This window comes from Pteropus alecto, unplaced genomic scaffold (genome assembly GCF_000325575.1).
Source record: "Pteropus alecto unplaced genomic scaffold, ASM32557v1 scaffold725, whole genome shotgun sequence".
NCBI classification, from domain to species: domain Eukaryota; kingdom Metazoa; phylum Chordata; class Mammalia; order Chiroptera; family Pteropodidae; genus Pteropus; species Pteropus alecto.
In genome coordinates this window covers 390,741-418,592 of record NW_006436637.1, presented here as the reverse complement: position 1 = coordinate 418,592, position 27,852 = coordinate 390,741, and the positions used below count along the sequence as shown (strand labels likewise).

The following is a 27,852-nucleotide window of genomic DNA, read 5'->3' as shown; positions in this document are numbered from 1 at the left end:
AATAAGCTGTATCAGTAAACATACTTCTAGACAAAACTTTTTGGACATCCATCATTTTCTTACGGTAAATTCTGAGACATGGGGTTATAGAGTTGTAGGATATGTACTTTTTCATGCTTTCGATACACATTGCCAATCTGTTCTTCAGAGAATTGGTATCTCCTTACATGCTTACCAGCATGGAGTATTGTCTTTAGATATAAGTCCATGCCTGTTTGAGATGCGAATTACTCCCCTTCTGAATTGGTGCAAATTCACTTTCTGATGCCTCTAGAACCATCTCTTCCTTCTTTTCTACTTCCCTATTTTTCTATTCTATATCCTTCTCCTTCCCACCTTAAACTTCATTAGAAGCTTGGTTTGATCCATGTCAGAGAAGGAGCTGTTTCAAATGCTCTTTACCTCACTTTTAACCTGCTTCTTTGTGCACTTTGCTGTAAAAAATATTCTTGGGGCTCTTTTTGTACAGCACCCAATTTTTCAAAGATCATTTCTTCAGTTTTACAGATTCTGATTTTCACTTTTATGATTTTTAGTAACAATCTACTGCATTTGTGATGTGACCGCCTGTTCTGACACTGTAGTTAGGAGAACTGTCTCTGGGATCCTGTAGGCCAGGTTCAGATCCCAGCTCCTGTTCTTGTTGACTAGCTTTGGAATGTAGGACATGTCTTTCTATTTTTTCACTTGTGAAATAGAGATAATGTAATACTTTCCTCAGGATTTTGTGATACTTACAACAGGTGATGCAAGTGCTCAATATATTGCCTAGCATATAGTAATTCCTCAATAGGGTATCTTTTATTATCATCTCATCTGATGTGTGAATGGAACAGGGATTATTTTTATCATTCTGCATTTGAGTAAATGGGATCAGAAAGATGGAATACTTTTCCTGTCACCACATCTAGGAAGAATGGAGTCTGAGCCTGAATTTAGGACGTACGACTACTGCAAAGTGGGAAAACTAAAGTGAATGACAAGAATCTTGCCTAATAGGATAATACAGGAACAACATGAAAAGTTCAGAAAACTTCATATACAGTGGCTTGACAGATGTAGCTCCAAAAAGCCTTGACTAGCCTATCAACAAGTAGGTGAGAAGATGAGTTTAGTTTCAGAAGAAGAGTGGTCCCTGTGCATGTTAGCATAGAAAGAGGTGGCTGTATATCCATAAGACTTCCAGGTACAAAGACCAAAAAGTCTTTTTTAAAAGTTTAAGATGACTGAGCACCAGGATTAAAACATTTAATAGATTTCTCTACTGTGGTTTAAGTTAGAATGGAGTCTTGCTTTAAATATATATGACTGATTAGGTTTTTATCTTAACTTGTTTCCGACAGGGCATGGTGCTGATGTGAAATGTGTAGACTGGCATCCAACAAAAGGCTTAGTTGTTTCAGGAAGTAAAGATAGTCAACAGCCAATCAAGTTCTGGGATCCCAAGACTGGGCAGAGTCTTGCAACACTGTAAGTGATAGGAACTGCATCTTGGTTCCTAAACAAAGGGGAACAAAACTACCTGTATCCTTTAACTTTTATCTTTCTCTCCTCTCATGTATTCCTGAAAAAGTAATGTAGACAACAGATGGACTTGTATCTAGCCTTTTTATTAATTAAATATGATTTACCTCAGAATTTCTAATGAAATAAGACTTGATTTTTGTTCTGCCACATATATCTAAACTTAATTTGGGTATTGTGGAGGTAGTTGGGTGGGGAGGAATATGAGGAGGAGGTATTTATTACCATTCTGACATACTGTCTCTCCTCTAATACATTTTGGTACCTTTCTCCACTATTTCTATTTAAAGAGAAGTTTTTCCTCTATTTTTGAATTCGTTCTCATTTTTTGTCTCAGGTACTTAAAATTTTCTCTTTGAACATTCGCAGTGATATGAATATGTTGTTAACATGTTGTTAACATTCTTTTGACCAAGTATCTGTATCCTGGTCCTTCTGATTGAGAAGTGAGCCATATCCAGACTGAGCTGGTTGGAGCAAGGCTGCCTTGTTGCACACCTCCAATGGCTACAACCAGCTTGAATGCCTTGGGAACAGTGTTCCTTGAAGATGAGCACTGTGCAGGCCTCGGCTTTTGCAAATATCTTTAGTTCAAATTAACCCTCAAACTATCCTGTGCCCTTTTTAAAAAATGCTTTGTCTTAATGAGAGGAGCTTCATTGAATTTTAAAATTTTAATGAGCTTTATTGAATAATAATTTATGTGTTCAGGTACTTCACAGATAAACTTTTCTATTCAGTTGAAGCTTTGCTACTATTTTAACTAGTTAAAAAAAGTAATGATTAGATAATGGACAATATTTCTTTTTTTGACCTACTTCTTTCAAATATACTTTTAACTGTGGTCCTGTAATGTTACTTTATCTTTTATTACTTCTAGGCTAAGCCTCCTGCCATCTTGACCCAAGTGCTTTTCAACAGAAATGGGCATTATATTGATTTAGACGTGTTTTGAATTCTGACAGATTATTTTCTTGGTACTTTGTTTCTAGTCATGCCCATAAAAACACAGTGATGGAAGTGAAATTAAATCTCAATGGCAATTGGCTACTCACAGCATCACGTGACCATCTTTGTAAACTTTTTGACATCCGAAACTTGAAAGAAGAGCTTCAGGTCTTCCGAGGTCATAAGAAAGAAGCCACAGGTCAGTGCCCGTCAGATGTACTTCTCATTCTGACTATTGCCTGTAGCTTTCTGAGGTCCTAATAATTTTGTCTTTCCCCATGTTTTTGTTTTACAGCTGTGGCCTGGCATCCTGTACATGAAGGACTTTTTGCCAGTGGAGGGTCTGATGGCTCTTTGTTATTTTGGCATGTTGGGTATGTAACACTTATTATGTAAATAGGGTATATATTTTGTGAAGAGAGCATCTGAAAGTGTAAAAGATGATAATGTATTTTTTTCTGAGTGTTCATGTGTCAGAGACTTCCTACAGCTTTCAATTCTGGGAACCCAGCTTGGAATAGAAAACTTGACACCTTTATTTTTGGATATAGAAGTCATTAAGAGTGAATAAAACAGATTTTCTTGTTTCTTATTGGTGAAATCATTCTTGAAGCACTTTCTCCTCTGAAGTGCTCTTTGGGTAAAAGAATATATTACTGATAACAAATCAGTACTCCTGTAACATGTGGAATTGACCAGATTCAAAGTAATAGGCTTTGATGCCTTTGTGTTGCACTAAAATAAAACGTCATTTTTTTTTTTTGGTAACTTTTGTGAAAAAGACATCTTTCTGTGGTGCTATTACAGGGTAGAAAAGGAAGTGGGTGGGATGGAGATGGCCCACGAAGGAATGATCTGGAGTCTGGCTTGGCACCCTCTTGGACATATTCTCTGCTCAGGCTCGAATGATCATACTAGGTAAGCTTTATATAAAAATAACAAGGAATTACTGTATTCATGGAACAGAAGGAAATAAATGGATACATTTTTTTATCAATAGATTGATGTATTAATTTGTATTCCATATTATTCTTAGGAACATTTTTGTGGCAGTTTATAAATACATATATTACAAGAAGGAGGTTGGGTATTGAATATGACTTTTTAATTTAAATTTTGTTTTGCTTTCTGGTATAAAAAAGTCTTTCTCCTTTTTAAATTTAAGTAGACTGCTTAGTACTGTTAAGTGCTCAGAGATACATTGAAACCATGCTCCTCCCTTCCCGATTCAATTACTTTTATTTTGACAGCAAATTCTGGACACGAAACCGACCAGGTGATAAAATGCGAGATCGTTATAATCTAAACCTATTACCAGGAATGTCTGAAGATGGAGTAGAATATGGTGAGGCTCTTGCACATTTTTCCTTCTCTGAAATCTGATTTTCTGTTATAAAAATGTTAGTATCGAGAAGATTTTACAAAACAAATTTTAGTTTTATCATTTACTGATTTGTAAATCACCAGTGATAGGTTTCATTTTTATAAAAGTGTTAATTTTATTAGGCTGCTACATTTATAAAATTTCTATTGACAATGGATGTATTTCTATTTATAGATGATCTTGAACCTAATAGCCTAGCAGTAATTCCAGGGATGGGAATACCAGAACAATTAAAATTAGCTATGGAACAAGAGCAATTGGGTAAGAGAAGTTGTACCTCTAAATTTATTTTTATAAAATTTTTGTATATCTGATTTCTTCATGATATTATTTTGAAAATGCCGAAATGATTTACATTGAGAAATGTTGATATAAGTGATGTAAGCTGCATAATGTTTATATCTGTTCTTCCAAAAATGTGTTCATTGATGAAGTAGCCACTTTATTTCGTTTCTTGACTAACTACTTATTTTTATGATTATAGGAAAAGATGAATCAAATGAAATTGAAATGACAATTCCAGGTTTAGATTGGGGAATGGAAGAGGTGATGCAAAAGGATCAGAAAAAAGTACCTCAGAAGAAAGTTCCTTATGCAAAACCTATTCCTGCCCAGTTCCAACAGGTGAGTAACTAAAGTGGCCCCACCTCATCCATATGCTGAGAGATTCTGCTTGCTGAGTCTAATTGAAGTTCAGAAATATATTTCTCTGGATTAACTCATCTGCTGAAGGTATTTCTGTACTGTAGACTCTTTTGTGGAATATTTTCCCCATATTTTATGCATTCTTAGACATAGTTCCCATATGCTACTTTGCAGTTAGTGCTGAGTTTGTCTTGAGTCATTTCTAGATCTTTTATTCTCAGCTGCTTACTATCATCCATGCTGTCAAAGAAAGGAGAAAAAAAAGACATAGAGCAGAGAGAGTATGTTGACTCTCTTCTACATTGTTTGTCTGTCTTCTGGCTGCTTTATTTGTCCCTTAACATGAAGTGTGTGTACCCTTTGGAAGAGGCAGTCAAGTTTCACATTCTTAATAACACACAGGATCTTAACAACTTCTATCAATTTAGTAATTTCTGCCTTGTAATGTGTTTGCCTAATTCCATTCCTGTGTCACTAAGAATTAACATTCGAAATAAAGAAAATACACCAGGTGACTGACTTGTGTTTACCAAGTTGGAACGAACCAATAATGTTATAGAATGGTTTTCTCATTCTATCATTATAATTTACACACTTAGGGTATATTTTAATATTCTCTTTTTTCCCAAGGCTTGGATGCAGAATAAAGTTCCAATTCCTGCCCCAAACGAGGTACTGAATGACAGAAAAGAGGACATTAAATTGGAAGAGAAGAAAAAAACACAAGCAGAAATTGAGCAAGAAATGGCCACGTTACAGTATACTAACCCACAGCTTCTTGAGGTATATGTGAAGCTCTCTAGGGGGATTCAAGATGATCTAAGAAAGTAGTGATAACATTTTTTTATTGATAATACTCATAAGGAGAAGGGATGGGACCCTGAGATGGGTCTGATGAGCACCACCATTTCTTATTGCTATGTTAGGAAGCTAGTTTTTAACCACATCATTCAAGCACTGAATAGACATAAGTTTAACATGTATTTTTAATGGGAAAGATAAAGCCAACATTGTTTAAATATGGATTCACTTATTTATTCACAGATAAGAGAATTTTTTTTTCTGTCAGCTCTAGAGCAGGTGGTTTGTTCTTATTTTTCCTACCTTTGACAGCTACCAAGAATGATAAAACACCAGTAAATTATTGAGCTTTCCTTAATCAAAATGGATATAAATAATCCTGACTGCTGTTTCCCTGCACTTAAAAAGAGGCTGTCTTGAGTAAGTGTGGAAGCTTGAGAACCCTCAGAATTATCTGAATATTATATGGATGCTAGTTACTGTTGGGACATTAAGAGGTTGATGCCTCATGTTTGTCTTGAAGCTCCCCAACAAAATTAGTGACAGCAGTGTTGTCATCTAGGGCTGTGGCATATTTATAAATATGCTTATTCCTTCTTTCTTTCTTTCTTTTCTTTCTAGCAACTTAAAATTGAAAGACTTGCACAGAAACAGGCTGAGCAAATTCAGCCTCCTCCTTCATCTGGCACCCCTCTTCTTGGACCCCAGCCCTTTCCAGGACAAGGTCCAATGTCTCAGATTCCTCAAGGTTTTCAACAGCCCCATCCATCTCAGCAGATGCCGATGAACATGGCTCAAATGGGGCCTCCAGGTCCACAGGGACAGTTTAGACCCCCTGGACCTCAGGGACAAATGGGACCACAAGGTCCTCCACTGCATCAGGGAGGTGGGGGGCCACAAGGATTTATGGGACCACAAGGGCCTCAAGGCCCACCCCAGGGGTTGCCAAGGCCTCAGGACATACATGGGCCACAAGGTATGCAAAGGCATCCTGGACCTCATGGCCCTTTGGGACCTCAAGGACCACCTGGACCACAGGGTAATTCTGGTCCTCAAGGTCATATGGGCCCTCAGGGTCCACCTGGCCCACAGGGTCACATAGGCCCTCAAGGCCCACCTGGTCCCCAGGGTCACATGGGCCCTCAGGGGCCTCCTGGTACTCAAGGTATGCAGGGACCACCTGGTCCCAGAGGAATGCAAGGACCTCCTCATCCTCATGGGATACAAGGCGGGCCAGGGTCTCAAGGGATCCAAGGCCCCGTGTCTCAGGGACCTCTGATGGGATTGAATCCAAGAGGAATGCAGGGTCCTCCAGGCCCTCGAGAGAATCAGGGTCCTGCTCCCCAAGGGATGATGATGGGCCACCCACCTCAAGAGATGAGAGGACCTCACCCTCCAAGTGGACTACTGGGACATGGCCCTCAGGAAATGAGAGGTCCTCAGGAGATGCGAGGCATGCAGGGGCCTCCACCCCAAGGATCAATGATGGGCCCTCCCCAGGAATTGCGAGGGCCTCCAGGCTCACAAGGTCAGCAGGGGCCGCCCCAGGGCTCTTTGGGACCTCCACCCCAGGGTGGCATGCAAGGGCCCCCTGGACCTCAGGGACAGCAGAACCCGGCAAGAGGGCCACATCCATCTCAAGGGCCAATACCATTCCAGCAGCAGAAAACAGCTCTGCTAGGTGATGGGCCCCGGGCCCCCTTCAATCAGGTATTATTTATTTCCAATTTGTAGGCATTACAGAGTGGGAAAGTACACTGAGGTGGCACTTCCAAATGCTGTGAACACTAGTCTCAGCTGGTCTAAATGTCTCTCAGGTGATGATAATGACTTGAGAATAGCATCACAACTGAAGAAGAAAGTCACAATAATTAGAGTATTAAATATATCTCAATGATTCTTTACTTCTCAACCTATGTTTTTTAATAGATGTTCTTCCAGAAAAGATTAACTCTCAATTGAATATAACTGTGCCCTGGGGAGGAAGCATGGGTGGCTCTGAGTCTGTTATACTCTTTTCTGGGCCCTTTGCAGCATAGTGTTTCAGGGGCCTGCCAGCAACAGAGCTACCTCCTATCTTCCTGCCAGCTCTACTTTTTAAGGTAGCACGGGGTATTTAACTCTCAAATATACTGTAGACCATGATCACACTATTTTTATTTCAGTGAATGCTTTTAGAGATCTCTCAGTCCAGAATTATGCATTCTCAGATGGCAACCCTTTGGAAGAAATTCTGTTCAAGTTGTTTTCAGCTCAGTTATAAAAATATTTACAGGAGGGAGTATTTCTGTAGAAAATTTTTTAGCCCTTTTTAGATGATTCTGTTTTTGTAATCCAAGTTTTATTACCCATTCGCTGAGCTTGAGAGGTACTTGAGCTGTGGTGTGAGGAGAGTTCAGGTTATTTGAGGTGAATTTAAAAAATACTGCATGAGCATAGGTGGACTTGACACTGTTCAGCTCTGTGGTTTTCATGTTCTTGTGAATTTCATTATCTAGAAGCATTGTTTGGGTATGAACAACTGCATTTGTCTCCTTGAAGTCACCAAAAGTGACTGAGTGAGCGAGCTAATCTTGACTCCCTGGGTCTTTACTGAGGGTACTCCATTCACTTGGAGAGGTCATACTGCAGATGCTGTGTACAGAAAACACAATCTGTTAACACCTCTGAGAATTTGTAATGTGTAGATGACCATTGGATTTACGGAACTGAAATAACTAGCTAAATAAGTAGATTATATGGTACTTTTTTGTAGATCTTCCAGAACTTAAAAATGTCATAGCAATGAAGAATCTGATGGCATTTGAGTTTATTTCCAGAATTCGTTGCACACTTTTCAGAGTTTAAGATGAATTTAATAAACCTAGGTTTACCATCCTGAATTGCTCCAAAACTTGAAGTATTATATATTAATACAAAGTGTATTTGTGTTATTAATATTTGCTTAACCTTATGGCAGTGAATTAACAGTTTTCATTTTGGAGGATAAAAATATGAACTTTAGCTACTGCATTATGACTGAAATTACACATGTCAGATTCAAGAGGACAAGTCTGAGTTTCTGGGACAATTTAATAAGAATTTTTATTCTATCATGTTGTAAACAGTTTTTTTATGTGAAAAGCATAATGGCTCTAAAGATTTAATTGACATATAGAAATATGAGTAGAATGAGTGTGAAGGTTTTATCCATTATAGGGCATTTCAAATCTCAGAAATTGCCTGATGAAAATCTTTGCTCTTATTTCTTATATGCTGAAATGTGACTTTCTTCACTCTGACCAGACCGATTAACGAATTGGTTTAATTTATTTGCTTTCAAGTCTTAAATTAACAGCGTGAAAGATGTTGATAAGAGCCTTGCCTTCCTTGGGTAAAAGGGACAGGAAACAAGAGTATAGAAAGTACAGATACTATGTTATTGGTGGTCCTTTATAACTGCAGTGCTGTACCTCTTATCAAGACTGCTCTTTCATATAGCTAGTTTAGAATATGAAAACTGTACTTTTTATGTGAAGGAATTACTATATACATTTGTTTGTTTGTTTATTTGTCAGACCTGATTCAAATTCACTGGACAGTGTGAGGAATCAGAATTTAGACATAGCTAGATAAAAATACAGAATATGAGGACTAGGGACAAGCTGGGGTTCCAGAGCAAGGAGAGTAAGAGTATCAGGGCAGCAGATTTGTGTTAGAAGCTGCAAGAACCTAATGAATCCAGCAAGATCCCAAGTGGCTCAACTGGGAATATGCAGTTAGAGTGCGAGGACAGGGGAGATTAGAAGGTGGAGAAAGAGGTAAGTGAAAGGAGAAAGCCAGTGTGAACACCTTGCTCATCAGAAACCCAGCCCTTTCTTAATCTCCTGCTCCCTTCCTTTTTAAACCCAGCCCTTACCTCTTGCCAAGGCGGGTAATTTTCTGTAGCTGGAAAGAAGTCATGGATGCGAGAGTACAGTTAATACAGATCTCCAGGTCTTTCCTTTTGCCAGAAGTCTTCCTGCAGAGTGTTGTTGTTAGTTATTATGTTAAGATTTCTGACTTTCCATTGAGGTTCTTGCTTGGCATTACAAGTAAAGATGTGGCTTTAAATAAAACCTACCAGCAGGTTTAAAATATGTTTCCTTTTGTTATGGTAAGAGAAGTATCTTCTTTCCCCCAATTTAAGGACAGTTTTCCTATAACGTCACTAATATTTACTGCTGAAGGCTTTGGGGCAACCTAGTGTTTTTATATGGTCACATTATAATAAAATTGCTATTCATGAAGCACAAGCCTATGATTTCACACCCCCACTTTAAAAACATCTTTTCAGGAAGGACAGAATGCAGGCCCCCCACCCCTGATCCCAGGCCTAGGACAGCAGGGAGCACAAGGTCGCATCCCCCCTCTTAACCCTGGACAAGGACCTGGCCCTAACAAAGGTAAATATCTGCTTGGTTGGATATGAGGTTGTATTTTACCACCTTTGGGTAAATCATACAATAAATAGTTTTATTGGTAAGTAATTGATAGAATGGTCATTTGTACCTCTAGAATAAATGAGAGCACTGTCATTTCAGGTAATAGCTTTGTCTTATGTTGTTTTCATTCATAGATTTGCTTTAGTTAGCCAAAAACGCTGCCTGGAGAAATTAAGCTCCTCACGACCAGAAGCTGTCAGTGAGACCAGTGGGACAGCCCGTAGCACCAGAGCCTGGGCCACAGGTGGCATTGTCCGTCTGCTGGGAATGGGAGTGGTGCCTGGGCTCATCCAGTGCAAGTGCATGTTTTAGCATCCAGAGAGCTGAACTGTTTCAGTTTAATTTTTTTAATGATAATTCAGATTTTAACGCTTTTTAATATCACACTCCTCTTCCCTCCAATCATGTCATGTATTGAATTCTTTAGCTGTTTACGTTGTTCTGCACCACTTGAAAAGAAAAAAGCAATACACTGAAATGTTGTTCTTCAGGTTGTTGCTGTGGAAAGCACAGAGATGAGAATTGTCTGTATTCAGATGTGAAGCTATTTGGAAGTTAATCCCAAGAGTTGAAAGAGCACATTGAGGGAGCCAGACTCCCCTGTTCCCTATTTATGCTCTCATACATCTGCATGAAGCATTGGAGTAAAGTGGGCAGCAGGCTGTTGGGTGGAAAGTTAGAGGATAGGACTGTGAGGGAGTGTATGTGGAGGGAAATTAGGAGACGGAGTTGTTATCTTCAGTGGGAGGACGTAAACCAGAGACCAATGAGTACTGTGGAGATTACACTGGAAAAAACTTCACTCCTTTTAATTTTTAATTGCCTAAGCCCACAGCACTCTGTGGTACATGTTCTTGCCCCCGGTTTTCAAGTTAAGAACAGTCCTTGTCAGCATTTACAGCCCAAGGACTTTGGGAATTTAAAGCCTAGTCTTGAATTTATGTGAATTATTAGAGATAGGAAAGGAAGGGATAAAGGAATTAGGAAAATGTTTATTTTAGTCCCATCCTATGGAAGTGATGGCCAGCAGAGAAAAAGAAAAAGCAAGCATCAAGAACCAATCTTTGGAGTTTGAGGATCCTAAGAAAAGAAGAGTCTTTTACCTATAAGGTATAGCCATCGATGAGAGCCTGTCTCTCTTCACCTCCCCTACCCTGTGTCTGTCTCCACCCATTTCTCTCTCCTCCTCGTTCTTCCCCTTTTTTCTTTCTTTCTCTCTCCCTCCCCACCCCATTTCTCCCTCTTTTTCTTCATCTCTTTTCCTCCCATGGACCAAAGGGAGAAGAGAAGAGCCAAGAAAGGGTCCTGTTATCTCCTACTGGATTAACCAGTTCTCCTGCCATATCCCTTCTGATTTGCAGTGGTAGGTTTCTTCCCCGGCAGGAACAGAGAGCTTTTAAACAGGTAGAGGTAATTGGAGGATTAATATTCATAGGTCCAAGTGGAATATGTTCAGCTTCCTCAGGTCAAAGATCTGTGTGTCTAAGGTCACACCAAATTCAGACAACGTAATGCCAGGGAGAAGCCATTAACTGCAGCAGCACACTGAAAAGTGAGGGGACCTGTCTACCATAAGAAACAGATCTAGGATATTTGCAAACTGACTGAACGAAGAGGTGACTCAGAAGGTGCTTTCCTCAGCATGGAGAGGACTGGTTTAATGGAGGAAAGAGGGAGAACCCTTCTAATGGTATATTTTTATGCTGAGATTTCCAAGTTTTTTAAAATACATGTTTGAATAATGAGGAGAGATTGAAATGGCTAAGAGAAATGAACAGACACAAAAGGACATTGAAAGGGTAAGAGTTATGGCTGACGGTGGTACGAGGAAACGAAATTCGTCTTTATGGCCAGAGAAAAGAATAAAAGGCATGAGCTGGGCAAGTGGAGGAATTTCATTTTAAAACTTAGTTGTTTTAGAGACAAGAGTAACCCTTTGCTATCTGATTTTCAGACATATTTAAATTGTATGTTGACAGAAAATAGGTATTCATTTGTAATGACTGCAATAGTTCAATAGCCAGGAAAACAGAGCCCTTCAAAGTTAAGAAGTGAACTAAGTTAATCATTACAGATTTAATTGGTTTCTCTAGATTTTTATTCAGTACTTTGAATATATGTTTGAATATTTTTAAAAATCTTCATTGGGTTTCCAAACACTGCAAAGAATGGTAATAATAATGGATGAGGAATAACATTCATAGAAAGAGGCAGAAAAACTGTTCATGTAAACCTTGAAACTGAAGTACAGCGGGGCTTCGTAGTCACCAGACAGTTATGAGAGAAGCTAGCTCATGGTTCCGTGTGCCTTACAGAAAAGTTTGTTAAGGATCAAAGTGTGAGTTAAATCAAATTAAATGAACTATAGAGGTTAAAGGAGTGACATCATAGATGGTGGCAGCATAGCTCTGTACCCTGTAATGGGCTTTGTAGGCCTTTATAAGTGTGGAGGTGACTTTGCTTGGCTTCCTGGCCTGCAGCATGAATTTTCTGTTGTCTCCTTCCTGGGTATGGAGCAGGTGGGCCAGAATGAAGTCACTGAAAGACTGGGGGCAGGGAGGAAAGCTCATTCTTACCTATGTTCTTTAAATTAATCCTCACAGTAGAGGAATATACTAGAAGGTGAGTATTGCTAATCTCATTTGAGATTAGTAATTTGCCCTAGGTCGAGTTCCTTAACTATTAAATGATGAAGTTGAAATCTTCACCACACACCCTTGTTCTTTCCATTATATGGTATGTTAACTATTAAATGATGAAGTTGAAATCTTCACCACACACCCTTGTTCTTTCCATTATATGGTACGTTAGGGACATTTGTTATCTAAGTATTCTGAGAAGCAAGAAGAGAAAACATTCTAAATAAAAGAATGCATTCTGAAACATTATGATGCTAAAAATCAGACCTGTGTTGCTAGGATTGCTGGAAGACATGGTAAAATCAGCTTTGTTTTCTGTAGGTGACTCACGGGGCCCTCCAAACCATCACATGGGCCCGATGTCAGAGAGGCGTCATGAGCAGAGCAGTGGCCCCGAGCATGGTGCGGACAGGGGGCCTTACCGTGGCGGCCAGGACTGCAGGGGTCCCCCTGATAGGCGCGGCCCTCACCCTGACTTCCCTGATGACTTCAGCAGACCAGATGACTTCCACCCTGACAAGCGCTTTGGCCACCGATTACGTGAATTTGAGGGGCGAGGAGGACCTTTACCACAAGAAGAGAAGTGGAGGCGGGGGGGCCCCGGGCCTCCGTTTCCCCCTGATCACAGGGAGTTCAGCGAGGGGGATGGCCGGGGTGCAGGCCGGGGCCCTCCAGGGGTGTGGGAAGGCCGCAGACCTGGAGATGAGCGATTTCCCCGGGATCCTGAGGACCCCCGTTTTCGAGGGCGCAGAGAAGAAAGGTGGGGCAGATGCACTGTGGGTCCATTTCTTCCTGGGAGCTTTTTACTTGTTTTTTCCCGTAAAAGTCTCTTTCCTCTTGCTTGGGAAGAAAATACTAGACTGATTTACTAGTTCTACCCTCTCTATGTTTTGCATATAGAGTTAAAAAATAATTATGCTTTTTAATCTTTATGTAGTCCTTTTGTCTTTACAATTTAGAAAAAAATTTTTTGCATATTTTTTGCTTGTTTTAAAGAGATGGGAGGATCCATATACTATAAAGTTTCTTGGATCTGATCAGAAATCTCATATGTTCTTTTGATTAGAATGAAATATGAAACTTATCTAGATAAGAATAAAGGAAGTATTAAATAGTTTTTGTGAAATTGCCTAAAGATGTTAACAAAATCAAATCAAACTGAAAACAATCTTGCTGTTAAACTTAACTTAGGTCGAGATCAGTCTCGAATACTCAGCTTGCTTGGAGTTAAAAAGGAATAGAAGAAGTATGGAGGAAAAACAAGAATTAGTGAAATCTCAAGTGAGACTCTGAATAATCAATGATGCTGATAATTGAGTATTTACCGTGTGCACACTCATACTAGATATTACCTCATCTAATATTACAGTGAATTGTGAGATCGGTGTTATTGTCAGCATTTTACATATAAGGGGTCACGCCGAGAATCAGCAGTTTCGTGACCTTCAAAAGTCTCACATGCCCATGCTGTTCAATACCCCTGCCTTTACTCCTTCAGTCATCCCTCCTAAGTCTTTTCTCATTGCATTTTTTACTAGTGTTGCTAGTAGGTGATTGAGTTATGGTTGGCAAATCTCATCCTCACGGGATGTGTGAAAGATTGGCTGATTGAAGGGCTGTGGAGGGTGAAATAGAGAGAGGGTTAAGGAAAGCAGCTGTCAGAGTGAGCTTTTTAAAACAAAAAGATTGAAGGGCTCCCAGTTTTCTTAAGGGTCTCTCTTAATGATAACCAAGTATTCCGTCTTTGAAATGGCTTTTTATGTCTGCAAGTGCCTCATTTCCAACAGCTTTGACACCAGCAACTTTCATCGATTTCTTGAAACTGCATCTTGTACAAAGTTTCAGATTTTACTAAGTTTCAATTTGTATTATATTTCATCTTTCAGTGACAAACTCATAGCCTAAAGTCTTGTGCTGTTTACAACTCTGTGCTGCTCTTCAAATAAGACAAACGTGTTCTTGTTTCCATTGTGCTTGCTGTTTCCTCTGCCTAGAATACAGTTTCCCAGTTAGATCTCTCCTGTTATACTCAGTTCCTTTACTCTGCTTCATATTTCTTCATAGCAGTTAGCACTGTGTGACGTTAAGTAAAGTATTTATTTCTTTATTACCTATATCTCCCAGAAGTATGACAGCTTCTCAAAGGCAAGGGCTTTGTTTATCCACCACTGTGTCCTCAGGACTTAGAGCAGTAGTGGTAACACAGTAACCACTCAGTAACTTGAAAAATTGAATCTGTTATATGGGGAGAGGTATTTTAGAAGGGTCAGTTCATCAGGAGATATACTAGTTAGCTCAGGCTGTCATAACAAAATACCATAGACTGGGTAGCTTAAAGAACAGAAATCTATTTTCTCATAGTTCTGGATGCTAGAAGTCTCAAATCAAGATCTAGCAGAGTAGGTTTCTAGTGCGACTTCTCTTCCTGGTTTGCAGACAGCCACCTTCTCCCTATATCCTCACATGGATGGGAGAGAGTGAACAAACTCTCCCTGGTGTCTCTTCTTCTAAGGGCACAAATCCCATCACAGAGGCCCTACCACCATGACCCCCTCTAACCCTAATTACCTCTCAAAGGCCCATCTCCAAATATCACATTCAACATATGAATTTTGAGGGGGATACAGACATTTAGTCCACAACAGGTATTGCTTTCTAATTAGGGCAAATTATATTCTCTCTGTCCTTTTGTAACTAAGGCAGTCAGTCATATAGTGGATGCCTGGACAAAAGAAGAGTCCTGCTGTGTTTGGGGATTCTTCCCTGCATCTGACTCAGTGCCGTTTGCTTTTCTTCTTCCCTCTCCGCTCACCTCCTCTTGGCCAATTCCACCCTTACCTTACGTTGTTATTTCAGCCAGTGTGCTGGTCATACCCCTTTTGCTTGTAGGAGCATTATTCATAAGTTTCCTCAGGACCAAGAAAGTTATTGAAAAGATAGCTGGGGTGGTGGAGTGGAAAAGGGAAAGCTCTTTTTACAGTAAAATATCAAGAGATAAACATAGGAATGATAGATAATTAGTTCTTTTATAAGCAGTCAGTGTCATAATTGATTCAGGCACGGATCATCAGTGGATGTAAAACCGTTGGGTAAAAAATTGTGGGGTAACGAAGGTATAAGTAGTTTGGCCACAAATGTTAATCTGAATCTAATCATGAGGAAACAGAGAAATCAAATTGTGGTACATTTTATAAAACACCTGGATGGACCCAAAAATGTCAAAGTCATGAAAGAGAAAATATAGGAGGGGAACTGTTCTAGATAAAAGTAGACCAGAGAGACATGACCATGAATAACAATGTGTGGTCATGATTGAAACCCACATTTAAAAACAGTTGTAAAGGACATTTTGAGAACAACTGGAAAAAGTTGAATGAGCCTATGTATTAAATATTACATCTTATTTAGAGTGGTAATAGTATTATTATGTAGGAGAAACTCCTGTTCTTAGAAGAAACATACTGAAGTATTTAAGGATGAATCATGTTGGCCGCTGATTTTAAAATAGTTTACAAAATGAATTTGTAAATATGTTAAGAAACAAAGCACATGCGGCAAAATCTTAAGAACTAATTAATCTAGGTGAAGGATGTATAGGCTTGTTCTGTTTCAACTCTAAGTTTGAAAATTTTCAAAATAAAATGGAGTAAGAGATAACTGAATGGAGACTCAAGAAAAAGCAGCAGGCCTGTTCTGAGAGGAAGCCACAGGAAGGTGGCTCATGCACACTGGTCCCATAAGCTTGACACCTTTTGACCCTTTCTCCACTTCCCATAGCCTCTCCCGGTGTGCCCATGCACCTTTCCTGCTTGCAGGCCTTTTGTTCTCCTTCCCTACAGGCTTCTGCATTGCTGGTACTACCTCATAATGCCTCGGCTTCAGCAATACTCTTAATTCCCCAGTTTCAGAATTCTTGAGAGTTGGTGAAACTGTCTGCCAGCCAGGGCACCAGGCTGCCCATAAGCCAGATAGATGCCTACCTATACAGACCAGTCAGTTGTACAGCGGGGATTGTGTTGGTGAAGTTAGTGGCCACTCCTGCGGAGAGACTTTGGGCCTGGGCAAATGGCAGAACAGATGCCCCAAAACTAGTCTAGTACAGTTGGCAGGCATGGATCTATACCTCCCTTTTTTCTGATTGTATAAGTATTAAAAGTTCATTATAAAAACGTAAACGATAATGAAAAGTATTTGGGGGCAGTAGTAAAGAGTCTAGGTTGGGGTGGGGCTGTGGTCAGAACTGGCTGAGTTCAAATTTGAACACTTATTTGTGTACTTGAATAAATGTCCTAACCTCTCTGTGCCTCAGTGTACTCATGGGTAGAATAATCATAGTAGCAGCTTCATATGGTTGTGAGGATGAAATGGAATAAATATTTCTTGTAAAGCACTTGGCATGATATAAGCACTTAAAAAATGCTCACTGCTATTATTATTAAAAGCCTAAAAGAACATCAAAATGATCCTACATTCTGATATGTTTACTTTCTGCCTGTTTTTGCTTGTAATATTGGGATCGTAAAATGTGTACTTTAAAAAATACATAATTTTACTTAGTTTTTCTCCGGTTGAATATTGGGTCATATTTTGTCGTATAATGATGTTTCTTTGAAATGTGAGCTGAGAGCTGTAAGGTGTTCCATTAGGTGGACATTCTGGTCTTTTGTCCTGACAGCTTCAGAAGGGGAGCCCCACCAAGACATGAGGGACGTGCTCCCCCAAGAGGAAGGGATGGTTTTCCTGGTCCTGAAGACTTTGGTCCAGAGGAGAGTTTTGATGCGGCTGATGAAGCTGCCCGAGGAAGAGATCTCCGGGGACGAGGCCGGGGTGCCCCACGAGGTGAGCGTGCGCTGAGGAAACTGGCTCTCAGAAGGCCAGGGGTGGAGAGGTAGGTGGTTGAAGATATACCTGAAATAGTCTGTGAGTGTGATGTTGTTTTGTTCCATTGTGTAGGGGGAAGGAAGGGTTTACTTCCCACTCCTGATGAGTTCCCTCGCTTTGAAGGAGGACGGAAACCAGAGTCCTGGGATGGAAATAGAGAGCCCGGTAAGGAAGAATTGCCCGTGGCTTATGGTAACTTGAGACCAGCAGTTCACAAGGGTGTGGTCAGAGGATCTCTGGGATCTCAGGCTCTTTTTTCCAACTCACAGCTCCATGGTAGGCTAGATTGTCTTCATATCCTTCAATCAACAGCATTCTATCACAGGAGATTGAAAGCAGAAACAAATGAGACAATCCAGCTTTCATTTATTGAACCAGACATTAAAGGAATTTGTCTAAATATAAAACAATAGCATTCTTTTCACTAAATTGTTTTGCTTTTAGAAAATGTAGTTAAATGATTCAATATTTTCTCAGCCTTAATTGCTAACATGGCAAATATTATTAGATATAATTCTCATAAATGGAATCCCTTTGGGGTTCAGTAATTTTCAAGAGTATAAAGATGTCCTGAGACTAAAAAGTTTGAGATCCACTTTTCTGGACCATATTTTCTTCTTATTTTAGAAGGTATGTTGATTTCTAATCTTGACCTTTTTTGTGTACTGATGTGACTTATACCTGGTGGGTATTCAGCGAATGTTTCTTGCATGAATGAGTGTTGGTTCTCAAGTTGCTAATTATTCTTAACAGTATAATTTCTCTCTTCTGTTGGTCATGCTGTACTTTAATATAATGAGATAGATTCTTAGCCTTGTCGATCTGTGTTTCTGTTTCAGGGCCAGGTCATGAACATTTCCGTGATGCTCCCCGCCCTGATCATCCCCCTCACGACGGTCATTCCCCGGCCAGCAGAGAACGTTCTTCTTCTCTTCAAGGCATGGACATGGCATCCCTGCCACCCCGAAAACGCCCCTGGCATGATGGGCCAGGGACCTCTGAGCACAGAGAAATGGAAGCCCCAGGGGTTCCTTCTGAGGATCGAGGAGGCAAAGGTAAGTGGAGGCCAGTAATTGTATTTCCTGGAGCCGTGGATGTCACAGCCCTGCCAGGAAGGCTACAGGGGCCATCAGAGGCCTCATCTCCAGGCCAGCCCCACCACAGGATATGCCCGTTCCATCTGTCCCCTGCCAGGGTACCGAGAGTCCTTTCTCCAGTCTACCTCTAGGGCTTAAGTTTTGGAAAGGCACGTGTTCCCAAATGTGGTACAAATGAAATTAGCTTGGGCTCACCGCACAGCCAGTTGTAGCTCTCTCAGGGGACTGCAAGCTCAGCTTCTGTACAACTCTCCTCTTGCTTTCAAAGAATTTCTGCTTTGTTCCAGTTCAGCTATTTGTCAGGGTGCCTAGCACTGTCTCTGCTGATGGTGCTTTTCTGTGAGACTCCTGCTCTAACTGGCAAGTGTGCTCTCCACCGATGGCTACTCTGAGCCCTGGAGGGTGTCCTCAGTGGCCAAAGGAATTATCCTCTCCCAGGTGCTGGGGTTTTTTAGCCTGAGCCCGGAAGGAACACTGCTTGTGCCCATAGTCACAAAGACTTTGGGGAACATGATCTGGAAGGGGTTGTGTTCGGGGTGGGGTGGGCAGCAGATTGAAACTTTGGATCTTTATTTTAGAGGCAGCACTAACTTTTAGCCAAGGGCAGTAAGCACCAAGTGCTAACTACAATTCTGGTCTCAGTTTAGGCTGGGCTATTGCATATGTGGTGTGTTCTGGAGGCTGCTGGAAAGATTGCCTGTGTGCCCCAACTTGTGCTCCACTCCCCAGTTAACCTGCCACCATGACAGAGTTCTGGCCTTTGTTCTTGATAGTTCTTTGGTTCTTCTCAGAGCAAAACTCTCATAAATTACCTCATGTCACCAGTAGATCTCCCCACCCACACATTTTGTTACTGGTCTGTATGGGTACTCAGGACACCTTTGTAGGCCCTGGCCAAGGTCACATGGCTAGTGTGGAAATGATGCCCTAGCTGATAACTTCTCTGCCCAGGCACCTCCTGTGGGCTGATGCTGTGCTTTGTCAGAAGCCAAAATTATTCCTTTGCCTAGCTTTCCTAACCCCTTTGTCTTAACTGGATTCAATTCCATTTAAAAATTTAAGACAGAAGTTGTCAATAATCTTCTGATAGGATCTCATAAGAAAATTTAAAAGTTGGAATGTTAATACCTAAAGGTTTGTGTGTCTAAGTCTGGAACAAATAAAACTATCCCTGGGAGAAATCATTCTAAAAGCTAGTGTTTTTCTTTTTATGCTTTTGCTTTACAGGAAATATTTTATTTCACTATTTAAAAGATCAAAAGTGCTACATAATTATGGGATAATCATAGTAAACACTTATCCTAGTTGGAACACTTGTAGTTCACATCATCACAGTTGCCTCCAAAGTTAAGTCAGTGCTTTTCAGACCTCACCCCAGAATACCCCTGGTGGCATAGGAGGCTGAAGTTAAACTTCCTATAGAGACATGGCCCAGTGTGTCTGTGACACCCAGAAGATGCTCCATGTTTCTCAATTTACCATTGTCTCTGTCACAGCCCTTGAGGAACATGTGTCTAGTTGATGCAGAGAGGCATCAAGCCTGGATGGGAAAGAGACAGTGGTCAAGAAGAGGGTGAAGGCATAACTTTTAACGCTCTAAATATGAATGTCTTCCAAACTGTTTTTAAAGAGAATCAGAAGTATTGTCATCAGAGTAAAAGTTTGTAGCAGGAGTCTGGTATAGAAGTCACATGTGAAATCAATGTTTCATTTCAGGCCGAGGGGGCCCAGGACCTTCCCAAAGAGTGCCAAAATCCGGGCGTTCCAGCTCCTTGGATGGAGATCACCACGATGGATACCACAGAGATGAACCTTTTGGGGGCCCTCCAGGCAGTGGTACCCCTTCTAGGGGGGTCCGGAGTGGCAGTAACTGGGGTAGAGGGAGTAACATGAACTCTGGCCCACCAAGGCGAGGAGCTTCAAGGGGTGGTGGAAGGGGTCGGTAGAAGTTGGGGTTGAGTACCTCTCAGCCTTTCTGGACAGTATTTAAGAACTTCTTGTGGACTTATTAAGAGAAACAAAAGGAAGCCTGCACCACGTAGCCCTGAACTCTTTTTCTGGAGCAGCTGAATCCCAGGAGCCCCTGAGGTCTTCAAGATGAAGAGACTGCTGCTGGCTACCTAGAGCAGCTGGATTTGTTTTGTCCTGTCCATCCTCACTGCCCTAATTCCCACATTGTTTTGTGAAGATAAAAGCTGGAATCTTTTTTTTAAGCGTCATGAGACAAGGAGCCCCTCCACAAATTTAAGTTCATGTCCAATTGGAATTGTTTCTATATGTACAGTTTGTCAGAGAAAAAACATTAAGTTGTTTTTGTATGAATACAGAGTGTGATTTACGCAAGAATTAACAGAAAACAACTAGTTGTGAAGTGCTTACCTTAAGGAAACCCTTTGCGTCGTTTCCATTGCATCGTCTGCTGAGGGGCATATAATTAGTGGTTATACTTGTGAGCATACTTGATGAGAATCCCTAAGTCATCTAAATTAATTTTCATCCGTGAACTTTTTGTTTTTAAACAAATTCTCATCCAGCCATTGTTAAACTTATTTTTGTAATGAGAAATAACTTAAAACTATAACATAGTTTAAAGTAAGTTCAAAGCCTTAGATGTGTAGATGGAAAATTAGACTCTGAAGAAAAAAATTCTGTTTATCCAAATAAGGGTTCTCCCTTGAGTGCATCTGCTAGTAATCAATCACATCTTATATTTAATTGCCTTGTTTCTGAGGAGGAATTTGATGTAAGCCAGGAATTAACTACAGGTACCCTTTGATTACTGTAAATCATTTCACAAATTGTATAAGTTGAAAAGGAACAAACCAAAATATCTAAAACAATTTTGCAAAACCTAATTCTTTTACTTCCATACTAGTTATTTGGAAATAACGTTTAAGGCATAGGATAGGCTCTAACAAAGTAAGCCAGGAATTTCGTGTCGACAAATTCCCTTAGTTTTAAATATAACATTAGGCCATTTAGAGTGGGTGCCAAAAGTTAAGTTTGTGATAACTCCATGATACTTTCCATACTAATCCTTACTTTGTTTTTGTAAGAAAGCTTTTATTTAAAGGGCAGCCCCAATATCTCATTACATCACCAGCTTCAGTTTTGCATTAGACAAGTTTGCTTGCCAAGTTAGTGGTGCTTGTCTCAGTAGTTGCTGAGAAAAGGGATACTGACATAGTTGGACAGTATATAAAAACGTTAACTGGTTCTCTATTAATGTAAACAATGACAAAAGCTGTTATTTGTTCAGAATGAAAAAATGGCAACCACTCACATTGCATTTTAGGTTATTAGGGTATTAGAACCTGGACAATTATTCAGCTATGTGAATAATTTTCAATTTATTTTGAAATTAAAAACATTTATCAGCACCTCACTGTAAATACGATTAGGAGGCTCAAGATTACTTTAGGTTTGTGGATATTCTTTATTTGCTCTCCACTGGTATAGCTTAAAAAGAAGTTGTAATCAAATTCTGAGAAGCTGAAACGGGATCCAGAGACCAAACCCCTATCGAGATTAGGCTCCTTTTTCTGAGATTGGTAGACATTTATCATCTTAACATTTTAGGCTTTAATTTTACAACACAGTACCTCAGTAAGCAGATAACCAGATCACATTTTGAGAATGAATTCACTTAGAAAAACCTGAAATCTATATATTATGAAATACTTAGGATATATATATATATATAGGCATTTTAAAACACCGCCGTCAAAATACAAAATATTGTGCTTTGAATTTTATAAAAACTTGACTTTCAGCATTTGAATTCTTGAGAAAATGTTGGGAAAATAATTTTTAGAACTAATAGCATCAACATAAGAATGTGATAAAAACTGTAAAGTCATCAGCTGTGAAAATTCTAAAGAAATATAGAACAGATTTAACTAGGGGGTAGAAGAGCAGGCAATGGCACAAGTTTTCCAGTTGAAAAAAAAAAATACTCCCTGGAAAACTGCATCTGCTCTTACAAACACCCGGTTGGTTGTTCCTCTTGAGGTGGGTAACCCTCAGAGAACACTGTGGAAGAGGCACGTGAAGTAGCCTGTAAGACCACAGTGGATGTCAGTCACTTTAGTGTCACTTGATGAGGCAGGGCTTAGGACACTCATCAGGACCTAAGATTAAAAATTTTGAGGCTGGATGATAAGGCAATGCTCTACTGCTGCCTGACACACTTGTTTAGGCAACACTGGAATCCAGCCCCAGAAAAAATTTCAAACTGTTAAATCCAATGCACAGAAAAGTGGTTTTTAACCTTAGGTGAACATGGAATCATCTGGAGAGCTCTAAAGAAAAATATTCATACCTGGGTCCCAGCCCTTAGAGATTCTGATGGAACTGATCTGAGGTTTGGCTCTTCAAGTAATTCTGATGTAATATGAGAACCACAGAAATAGAATTTTAAAATTACATTTTATTTTCTAGTTAATATATAGCTAGTGACAAAACCTGTAGTTTTTGGACTCATAAGAATATTAAGCCCACACTTTCTGCCAATAAAGGTGTGCAATAAAATCACAGACAAGTACTGAACCTAAGAGGAGGAAAATCGGCAATTAGATATGAAAAGCATCTTATATTTGCATTAGGATTGGCCTATAAAATCTAAATTAATTTAAAAAATCATACAGTTAGTAATTACACTATTAGACCTTTTAGAAATCCATGGTTCCCATCAAACATAGATAGGAACTCCGGATGCAGAATTATCTTCCTTTCTCCCTAGGGTCTCCTAGCCCACTTCTGCTCGGGGACCTCTCAAAGCACTTACATGCACCTTACTGGATACCATATTTCTTTGGGCAGGGCATGTTCTTTTTGGTCCATCGCTTTTGTCCATACAGAACCAATTTTCCTTGTAAGGCACCGTATTTATAATTTCAGTAAAAACCTGAGGTAAACTGTTTTAACTAAAGTACTTTTTAAAAATCCGGTGGCTAAACTTTTAACCCGATACCCGTATGGCTGCACTCACACTGAAGAATGAGGGAAAATCATTTCCAAGAGCCAAAGGGAAAAAGAAAAAATAAGCTTATCATAGATAAACTACAATCTACAACCGGATTTTTAAAAATAAGAGGTAAACACGAAATCTGAGAAAAGTCACAAGGGCAGCTAATTAAATCCGATTTTTTTTTTTTTACTGAGCTCAAAGACGCACAAGCAATGTCATAAATGTTTAGAGCATATCACCAACTCAAACGACCTAATCTCGTTTGCAGTGCACAAGCTGCCGAGTACATAACATGTACTCGTAATTGAGGATCTTCCAAAATTGCTTTTGTCTTTTTTATAACCGCTCCCAGTTTACAGACTCGCTGGCACAGTAAAGGAGTCCCGGGCCTGTGCGGTATGGGAAGCTGCAGTCCTTGGTTCGGCGAGCGCTGGCCCCTCGTCTCACGCGACAGCGCGTCCCAGTCGCTGACCTCGCGTCCTTCGCTGGCGCCGCGTCCCCAGGCTTCTCAGACGGGCAGCACCTTGGCGAGGCCCGCGCCGGGGCTCAGGCGCCCGAGGGCTAGGCGTAGCGCGGTGTTTGTGCCTGGCGGCAGCCAGCCAAACAACACGGTCAACAGCGCGGCCACCTGCGCGCAGGCGCCCAGCGCCGTGAGCAACGTGCTGCGCAGGCCCAGAGCCGCGTACAGCGTAGCGCCCAGCGCCACCACGTACAGCAGCGCGGGCCGCGACGGCGCCTCTTCACCGCGCAGCAGACGCCCGCACGCCGCGCCGCCCCGCAGCAGTGTCCCGCCTGCCAGCGCCAGCGCCGAGCCCAGCGACCAGAGCAGCGCGAACTTGCGGGCGCGCAGCAGTAGTGCAGGCGCGTAGAGTGCGGCCAGGCCGAAGCAGAGCGTGGCCAGCAGCAGACACACGCCGCTCGCCGCCAGCTGCTGCGAGCGTGTCACGCTCGGCAAGCACGCCGAACGCGTCATCGGCTCTTCGGTGCTCCGCGCCCACGTCCAGCGCATGCCCGCGCGGCCCGGCCACGCCCCTGCCGGCCCGTTCCCCGCCTTGGGCTCCTCCGCCTCTCCCGCGGCAAGTAGCGGCACAGCGGCCGCCGCTGGCCCCCCCGCTTTTCCCTGTGCCAGGTACTCCTGCAGCTGGCGGTGGAGGTCTGCCATCTTGGGCCAAGGGGCTGCGAGAAGGGAGAGCTGCCGCCCACTTCCGGCTCTTCTGGGCCGCGCTGTTGGTCGGTTGTGGAGGAAGGGGCGGGGCCTGAGGCTGGCGCCGAAGAGGCGGGAGTATCCCTGCCCTTCTGTCTTCGCAGCACCCGTGCAGCTGCGAAAGGCAACATAAGGGGCTCTGATGGAATGTTGGTATCTTATTTTTTTAATTTAAACTTTAGTATCTAATTGGCTTTATTAAACAATTTATGAATCAGCAGTAGCTCATCTAGCAGAAAGGTGCGCCCTAACTGTATGTAGCTTGACTTTATGGATGTCAGTGCCCTGGTTGTGATGCGCTGAAGTTTTACAAGATGTTACGATCCATGGGTCGCTGTATTATTTCTCCAAACTGTATACCAATCTATAATTATCAATAAATTTAATTTTTGAAAAAGTTCAGACTTGCAACTTAAGATTGGGGAGGCTAACAGTGATACAGTTAACACTCCACTCTCACCAATTTGCTTTCTTCTGTTCCCCGTTTGAACAAAAACCTGGTAATATTCTTGACTCCTTCAAACCCCATGTCCAAGACTTATTGGTAGTGCTCTTGTCATATATTTTTGGTTCACCTTTCCTGGGCTCCAAATTCATTTTCAGATCACTGATAATCTCATCCATACAGTCACCATCAGAACTGAAGTGGTTCTAACATGCCCTGCTCTTAGAGGCGTGTTGAGACATCCTGCGATTACTCACATAAGTCATACCCCTCCACAACTCTGCCAGGGCTTCTGTCCCTCTGGTTTCTGCCTGGCTAATAACTACTGACATTCAGATCAAGCCGCATCTCCTGCTACTTAATAGTGTCCAGCTTAGGTTCACTCCCTCTGAGTGCTAACCTTTCTTAGTTGTGAAAGTTTGTTTAAGGCTGTGCCAGCAACTCAAACAGGGTCTCTTTTCCTAGGATCCGAAAGGTTGCTGCAGGGGCACAACAAACGGGTATTGACCAAATGAACACAGCTGTCAATTTCAGCGCAGTAAAGTTGCCTGAAAGGCATTGTGGATGCTTCTAAAACTGATGTTTGAAAAACCTACTTTGCTAGACTTTATAAACTCCTTTTAAATATAATGGCAAGTCCTTTTGTAATGTAAGGTGTGGTACAGATGAGTTATACAGCAGTCTACTCTTGTACAGGTCTGACTTATTTGCCCCAAAAGATCATTTCTTCCCTACTCTCCTTTGTATTTGGGATGGGTGGCAGTGCTAATTTCTGCAGGCTGTTTCTCATAATCCTCTGTTGCTTGGCTTCCTAGGCACTTGGGGAAAGAAACCAGGGTATTTTCCCCATCTGTTTCTTTTGGCTGTACTACAGCTCCCCTCATGACCTTGGTACTGGCTTCCTCTGGGTGACCCTAGCCAATGGGCTGATAACAATTCTTTTTCCTCTATCCCTGGAATAGGTAGGCATTCATGGCTTTCTGCTGTTGTCATCTGTTTGGCTCCTCCACCTTTCTATTAACCTGTGTAACCAATTTCCCCCATTAAATTTCTTCTAATATTTTCTGCTTTCCTGTTTGGATCCTGACAGATACTATTTCTTTTCAAAATAAATTCGAAATTGTTATCTTTGTCAACGTGAATAAAGAGGTAAACTGAGACAAGCTCAAATGACCAGAAAGTGAGTTTATTTGGGAAAAGCAGAGGAATCACAATTCTGGAAACGCAAACTGTAACAAGCTAATGAGACTCTAATGAGAGTTTGGGGAGAATATAAACAAGGAATGCAAAGAGTGAAGAAGTCTAGGTACTACTAGACTACTAACCAGAGTCCAAGTAGTAAATTCATTGGCTTGAGGATGGAGAGAGATTTTTGACAGATGTTCATTGGTAGGAACTAAGTTTCGTTCTTAAATCAGGGATTTACCAGAAATTAGTTTATTGGTTAAGTTTTGTTTTCCTGAGGATGTATGAAAGCAGGGGTCCCCAACTCCTAGGCCTCAAACCAGTATCGGTCCTATTAGAAACTGGGCCATACAGCAGCAGGTGAGTGGCAGGCGAGTGAGCTTCATCTGCATTTGCTGCCACTCCCCAGCGCTAGCATCACTACCTCAGCTCCATTTCAGAACATCAGGCATTAGATTCTCATGGGAGCACCGGTACCTGGTGCCAAAAAGGTTGGGGACCTCCGTGTGAAAGTCTCCATTTCATATCCTCTGGTTTCACTTTAGATCGAAATCCTTTCACACATGATAATAACAGTGATCATTTGATCACTTACCATGAGAAAAATCACTAAGATGGCTATTACAAAAAAAGATAGTTTTAGCCAGATGTGGAGAAATTGAAATTATAAGATGGTACAGCTGCTATGGAAACCAGTATGGTGGCTCCTAAAAAAAAAATACCATCTGACCCAGTAATTCCATTTCTAGGGAAAACTGAAATACTGAGAAGTTAAATAACGTAGAAAGGTCACTTAAAATTTTGGTGATATGGCAGGGCTAGAAGTTGTGAGTTTTGGTATTTAACTTTGTGAGCTTCTTATATAACGAGGCCTTCCCTGGGAATAGTTTTCTGTAATGCTAGAAATCTCTGATTTGTTTCCTGCACTGATTGAAGGACATCATAAAACACTTCCTTGACCTACCACCCACCTCCAGCTACTGCAGCAAATTCATTCACAGAGTCTGTAAATTCGATGTCTCTATTTGCCTCCGATTCTCCCTTTAACTCATTTATCCTGTCATGCCAGCAAAATTGTTCATGACAAAGTCACCAAATACTTCCGTTGCCAAGTCCAGTGAAAATTTTAGTCTTCGTGTTACTGGTTCTGGGGACTCCTGGAACTCCTGGACCTCAGTTCTTTGTGTCCGGTTGGCAAAGACTTGAAGGCAGACTCCCAGGAGTTTGTAAGCAAGCTAGTTTCATTGAAAGCGAGCCTTGAAGCTCACTTACTCTCAGAAGGGAGAGCAGGCTGCCAAAAGCCATCAGTCCTGAAGTATAGGCAAAAGTACACTCAGATGGGAGAGCGAGCGGGCAGGCTCAAGAGAGAGCTGCCGCGTTGTCCATTGTGAGTTTGAGAATTTTGTCCATTAATCTAACTGAGGGGTGGAATATTCGTGAATTTGGGTTGCCCCTTCATGGAGAGGTGTTTTTTTCCTAGAATCAGGGAGACACCCTCTCTTCTTGCCATATTTGGGCTTTTCGGAAATGTCATGGCGTCAGGTGCCTGATGGGTACAGCCTTAACTGCAATGCTGATTTATTAAATGATCATTTAATGAAGCAAAGATGAATTTTAGGTCACACCCACTGTCCTGCACATGCCTATGTTGGGGACTTTCCCTATCC

General features: G+C 41.3%; 2 protein-coding genes across 3 annotated transcripts in view; one reads left to right on the top strand and one right to left on the bottom strand.

Moving 5' to 3' along the window:
- Nucleotides 1-21,237, top strand: part of WDR33 (WD repeat domain 33) — an 84,518-nt gene extending 63,281 nt beyond the window's left edge. For both annotated transcript variants that reach the window (XM_006913444.2, XM_015590583.2), the window contains exons 8-22: nt 1,344-1,470; nt 2,517-2,671; nt 2,768-2,846; nt 3,280-3,390; nt 3,723-3,817; nt 4,031-4,117; nt 4,341-4,480; nt 5,132-5,284; nt 5,924-7,012; nt 9,618-9,726; nt 12,726-13,164; nt 17,080-17,243; nt 17,358-17,450; nt 18,125-18,340; nt 20,099-21,237. In XM_006913444.2, the coding sequence (XP_006913506.1) occupies nt 1,344-1,470; nt 2,517-2,671; nt 2,768-2,846; nt 3,280-3,390; nt 3,723-3,817; nt 4,031-4,117; nt 4,341-4,480; nt 5,132-5,284; nt 5,924-7,012; nt 9,618-9,726; nt 12,726-13,164; nt 17,080-17,243; nt 17,358-17,450; nt 18,125-18,340; nt 20,099-20,328 (3,287 nt within the window). In that variant the 3' untranslated portion in view covers nt 20,329-21,237. The remainder of the gene's footprint in view (nt 1-1,343; nt 1,471-2,516; nt 2,672-2,767; nt 2,847-3,279; nt 3,391-3,722; nt 3,818-4,030; nt 4,118-4,340; nt 4,481-5,131; nt 5,285-5,923; nt 7,013-9,617; nt 9,727-12,725; nt 13,165-17,079; nt 17,244-17,357; nt 17,451-18,124; nt 18,341-20,098) is intronic.
- A 561-nt stretch (nt 21,238-21,798) lies between these two features.
- Nucleotides 21,799-25,503, bottom strand: SFT2D3 (SFT2 domain containing 3). Its single transcript, XM_006913443.3, has one exon. It carries the CDS (start codon nt 24,511-24,513, stop codon nt 23,860-23,862), a length of 654 nt encoding a protein of 217 aa, XP_006913505.1. The 5' UTR covers nt 24,514-25,503; the 3' UTR covers nt 21,799-23,859.
- Nucleotides 25,504-27,852: the final 2,349 nt, after the last annotated feature.